The sequence below is a fragment of the Sceloporus undulatus genome, unplaced genomic scaffold (assembly GCF_019175285.1).
Source record: "Sceloporus undulatus isolate JIND9_A2432 ecotype Alabama unplaced genomic scaffold, SceUnd_v1.1 scaffold_1709, whole genome shotgun sequence".
Classification (NCBI taxonomy): Eukaryota; Metazoa; Chordata; class Lepidosauria; order Squamata; family Phrynosomatidae; genus Sceloporus; species Sceloporus undulatus.
In genome coordinates this window covers 1-5,191 of record NW_024804629.1, presented here as the reverse complement: position 1 = coordinate 5,191, position 5,191 = coordinate 1, and the positions used below count along the sequence as shown (strand labels likewise).

The window sequence follows — 5,191 nt, the reverse complement described above, 5'->3', positions numbered from 1 at the left end:
ACAATCTAAAAGACACGACACAAAAGGAGAAGGGAATGGTGAGGGGATCAGGTCCAGCATTCTTCTCTCCCTCTGAGGCCTGGACCAAGGCAGATGGACCGGAGGGATGGCTTTTCTTCTTCAGGCTAGCCCTGATGGAGCTGGGCCAGCCTATTCTCTCCCTCATAGGCCGGAAGATTGCAGTTATGTTATTTAGGCTGGCTACTGCTGGTATGTATTCTGCCCACGCTACAAACAAATTTCTTATAGCGTGTAAGAGACATGAGTCTCAAGGACTGATAATATAAGCCAGGAGCAACATTATTATTGCTGTTGTTGTTGGTTTATATAGCACCACTGATGTACATGGTGCTTTACTAGTAAAACACCCATAAACAGTGATCCTGCAAAGGCATGTCATGTACAAATACTGAAAAATTTTGAAACTGATAGAAAATAAATGCTTATCTGCTCATTGGCAGACTGGTTTCTATCAAATGAAAAAAAAAACCACTGTAGATGAGCTGGAACAGATTTAATATGCAACCCACTGCTTCATTAAGTGGTCTTAATTTCCAAATTTAATTTCTATTTCTGTTTGCAGCAAGAAAAGTAAATGCATGATGTTAACACTGGACTGGGACCCTTGCCCATAAACACTCATTTTTTAAAAATAGCATTGTGGGAATGAAGACTATTTGCTTTTGCTCCTTGGTGGCCACTTACTCAGCCTCCCTGTTACCTTTGATCCCACTGAAGTTCCCTTTTGACCATAAAACAGCCAATCATCCATTGCTAAGGCTTCATTCTTACCCTCAAGAGAAAAGGACAGGCCCACACTTTTCTTAAAGTTCTGCTTCATTTCTCTTGTGATCCATTATACACAGAGAAAGGGAGCTTGTGGACTACAGCTCCCAAAATCTCAGCATACACTTGGCCATGCTAGCTGAGGGATTGTGGAAATGGTAGTCCAAAAAAAGAAACTGTCCAAACAACTCTTCCCCACTATCCTTCCCCTCAAACATACGTCACTATGAATATCTGGAGGAGAAAAATACAGATGTCACTGTTCATCAATATTTTGAAAAATTATTATTCTCACATGCCTCTCATACACCAAGAGTCAACAGACTCCTATCCACACAAGTGGATAAGTATTTGTAATAATCCAGCATTATCTTCTGTTCAAGTCATTCACTAGTCCCAAGAAGCTACATCTAGAAGAGGAAGCCATTTGCGTCATTTACCCATTTCAAATTTTCTGAAAGTTTGTGCACACTCGCTCATGTTGTTCCGTTCCTTTCCTTTCCGAGAGAATTTCCAGAAGACAAAAAAGAATTTAACCGCTCTCTTACTGGAAAACCCCCAGAGGGGTTTCACATTATTCTTAACTTCTATTTGGCTGAAGAGGAGTAATCAGTTAAGACTTCTTCTTTATTTCCATGTCTTTGTTAGCCATCCAGAGTTATTGGGCAAAATGATATAACCACTTGTTCACCGTCTCAAGCTTTCAGCATCTATCTTGAAGGTAGCAACTGCCCTCAGGAACTGTGTTTCTGCCGCTTCCAGAAGCGTTTGACATCTGAGTGACCAGCAGGCGTCACCACCATGAGACGCTTGGAAGGGTTCTCAAAAACAAGCACCCCAAGTTCCCTCGCATGATCACGCAACAGCTCAAAATCCACCTGGGACAGGAACTGGTTGTAGAGAACACCTGGGATAGAGGAGAGTAAAAACACAGTTGAGAGGGTGGTGGAGGAGGGAAACTCAAGAAGAAGTGATCCAGGAAGAAGAAAAGTACACAAGCATAGATGGGCACGAGAAAGGGAAAGGCATGGCTCAAAGGCAGCATGGAGAGGACCAAGAATGGGAGAGGTGGGATATAAAGCAAAGACCACAATTACAGCAAGAGAAAAGAGAAGCAATGAAGAAAAAAGAAGAATTAAAGGCGTGTATGATGGGGTGAGCGATGAAATGAAAGACACTTTTAAGCCAGATGGTTATAAAGTGTAGAGGATTATGCACCAAGTTTGCGTCAGTTAAGAGGAGAGTTTGGAGTAAGTCTAAACAGACACACACATGCATGTGTTTTTAAACATGTGTTTAAAAAAGACCAAAGGCAGTAGAATTGTGATTCCCAAACTTAGGCCCTTCAGATGTTTTGGACTTCAGCTCCTAGAATTCCTGATGGTTGGCCAAGTTAGCTGGGACTTCTGGGAGTTCTAGTCCAAAACACCTGGAGGACTAAAGTCTGGGAATCACTGCAGTAGAAGATTAGAGAAGAGAAGGAAAAAACAGAAATAACCAATGGACAGCTGCAGATAGAAGAGGCAAACAAGACAAAGCACAAAGACAAAGACGAGAAGAAAGGAAGGGGGATCAGTCAAGAAGAGAGGAAAGGATCTGGCAAAACACCAGTCGGCTGTAAACCATCTTCTATTTCTCATAAGTGAGGACAAAAAAATTCCCAATTCATTCCCCTCTGCAGAAAAGACAAAAGTCCATCCCAAAGTGTTTCAGGAAACTAGTCTGTACAGAAATACATGTGTTTGGGTGTATGAAAAATGAGTTGGCCAAGGGGAGAGATTAAAGCGTACACAGACACACACATGCATGTGTTTTTTAAACATGTGTTTAAATGCCAGTTTCTAGAGCCCCACAGGTATTTTTATGCTGTTTTCTATGCAAGCCCTAGCAATCTCACATAGCAAAAACCTTACACAGAAAGCAGAAATCTTGTTCAAAAAAGAAAACACCAAAAAACAATGTCACTATTTTTTTTGCAAGATTGCTGTTTTTACACAAAAAACAGCAACCTTCAAAAAAATAAAATAAAATTCATATATGTATGGAAACAGTGGAGGTGTGTGCTTGCTTGCAGAAAATGCTACAAAAACATCAACGTGTACTGCTGTACAGAATAATTTCCCCAAACACTGAGAGATGTGAAAAAACCAGGTGAAAAATGTGAAATTCTCATCACTGTATTATTCTTCCTGAGTGGGTTTCCCAAGTGTCAGGAAACCCATTTTCAGCCAAGAAACAAATAATAGCAAATATTCTTCCCACCCCTACCTCCTCACTAGGATACTGATGTATATGAATACAGGGCAAAGCAACAATCCCTCAAAATGCCTATGGCATAATGCATTTTTCAGTATTGATCCCCCTTTCCTGCCCATATGCTCACCCTCAGAGAAGCGCAGTCTGTCCCGCTCCAGCTCCCACAGCCGGATTTGGTCTGTGATTGTAGGGGGCAGCACAGGGGTCTGTTGGAAAATGAAAAGTGAATGATCACATGGAAAAGCAACCACATCTCAGAAAGCTTACAGCAGAATGTATTTGTTAGTTTGTAAAGCCCCATATAAGTTTATTTGCTTTTGTGTGCCTTCAAGTCATTTCGATCTTATGGCAACCCTAAGGAAAACCTATTATAGGGTTTTCTTGGCAAGATTTATTCAGAGGGGATTTGCCCTCTGCCTTCCTCTAAGGCTGAGAAAGTGTGACTTGCCCCAAGTCACCCAGTGGATTTCCATGGCTGGGTAGGTATTTGGGCCCTGGTCTTCAAAGTTGTAGTTTTCATATTTTCTTCTATTTAAAAAAAATGGACTCAGTCCAGATGAAGGTTCTGTTACTGGGTGGTTCATTGCTCCAGCTGACTGGTGTCCTAACTCTTCTGCAGATGGTTATACCCCCTTCAGATCACAGTTGTTTGGGGTTTTTGTTGTTCTGTGCCTTCCAACTTATGGCAAACCTAAGGTGACCCTATCATGGGGTTTTGTTCAGAAGTTTGCCATTGCCTTCCCCTGAATGCTAAAGGCACATGACTTGCCCAAGATCACCTAATGGGTTTCATGGCTGAGCAGGAATCGAACCCTGGTCTCCAGAGTTGTAGTCCAGCACTGAAACCACTATGCCATGCTGGCTCCTTGTTTAGGGGTACTCCTAGATATATCAATGTCACTTGTTGCACAGGTGGCCTCAATGACAGGAAGTGTTTATTAACTCAAGCTGATATCACATTGATGGTTCTTTCTAAACAAAGAGAGCTACGTGTTTTCTTGGGTGGATTACAGCAGTGTTTTGTTATGTGGTAGTGGTTCTCATGCTCTCTGATGAGGGGGTTGGCATTCCCTCCCACCCCAATGTGGCAGGAACTGGTAGTATATTTGTGTCCATTGCCAAAAATATCTTTCTTTCCTGGAAACTCTCCATGGACTGGTAGCCAATGGCTCGCAGACTGGCACCAATCCATGGACAACCAGTCTGAGTAGCACTGGTATTCATATAGCCTGAGTAGCACTGTTGTGGGCCTACCTTTGGAAAAGGCTTGGAAACCAGTTAGTTCAAAACAAAAGTTGTTAAATTACAAATCAGGACTGAATCAATATGACCTTTCCTCTTTTTTAGTTCACCTTTAGAGGCCATCTGTTGGGTGACACCACCAAAGGAAGTCAGCTGGGTGGCTATAAAATAGGGGGGCATCTCAGCTGTACACTCCTACTTAAGGAAGCAACCATACTGTTACCTTTTCAACACCAGGCAAAGACCTTCTTTTCCTACCAAGCATTTCAGATTTTATGGTGGTTTTTCTGTCCTTCTCCTATAGACTTTTCTTTAAAATCTACTACATTTTATAGCAGTTTATTTTATTCTTTCATTTTTTTTGTAATCCACTCAGAGAAGTACTAATTGGATTAAAAAAATAAAGTTACAATGACTACAGTCCTGGAGATTTTTTAGTCTTTTCGCTACTAGTGTAATAACAGTTCTTCCCTTTGGAACTGGCTTACCAGTGTTTGGGCAAAATCCTTCAGTGCATATTCCATATTTTGTCTCTTTTAGTAATGAATAAACAGTAATAATAAGTATATATCTTTTGTTTTTTAAAGGATTTGTTTTAGAGTTTGAATTCTAGGTACTGATTAAATTTAAAATGTATATATTTTTAAAATTATATTTGTCTTAATTTTTTGTAAGCCATATTGAGTCTCAATGTAAAAAAATACAGGATATAAATGATTAAATAACAACAATATTTAAGCATCCATCCTAAGTTCCTCCCAATATCCTTGTAGAAGATGACTTGCTGAGAAGCGTTTTTTAAAAAAAGCATTAGCCCTCTTAAACAGAGTGGCATTCTTTTTATATCCTCTGATCCACATACCTGACCACCATAACCATTTTCTCACCTGTTTCAGCATCACAGGGT

The 5,191-nt window shown here is 40.6% G+C and overlaps 1 protein-coding gene across 1 annotated transcript; it reads right to left on the bottom strand.

Moving 5' to 3' along the window:
- Window positions 1-1,056: 1,056 nt before the first annotated feature.
- LOC121917921 (general transcription factor IIH subunit 4-like) lies at window positions 1,057-5,185 on the bottom strand. Its single transcript, XM_042444037.1, has 3 exons — window positions 5,172-5,185; window positions 3,170-3,248; window positions 1,057-1,693 (listed from the first exon to the last, which is right to left on the bottom strand). Exons 1-3 carry the CDS (start codon window positions 5,181-5,183, stop codon window positions 1,521-1,523), a joined length of 264 nt encoding a protein of 87 aa, XP_042299971.1. The 5' UTR covers window positions 5,184-5,185; the 3' UTR covers window positions 1,057-1,520.
- Window positions 5,186-5,191: the final 6 nt, after the last annotated feature.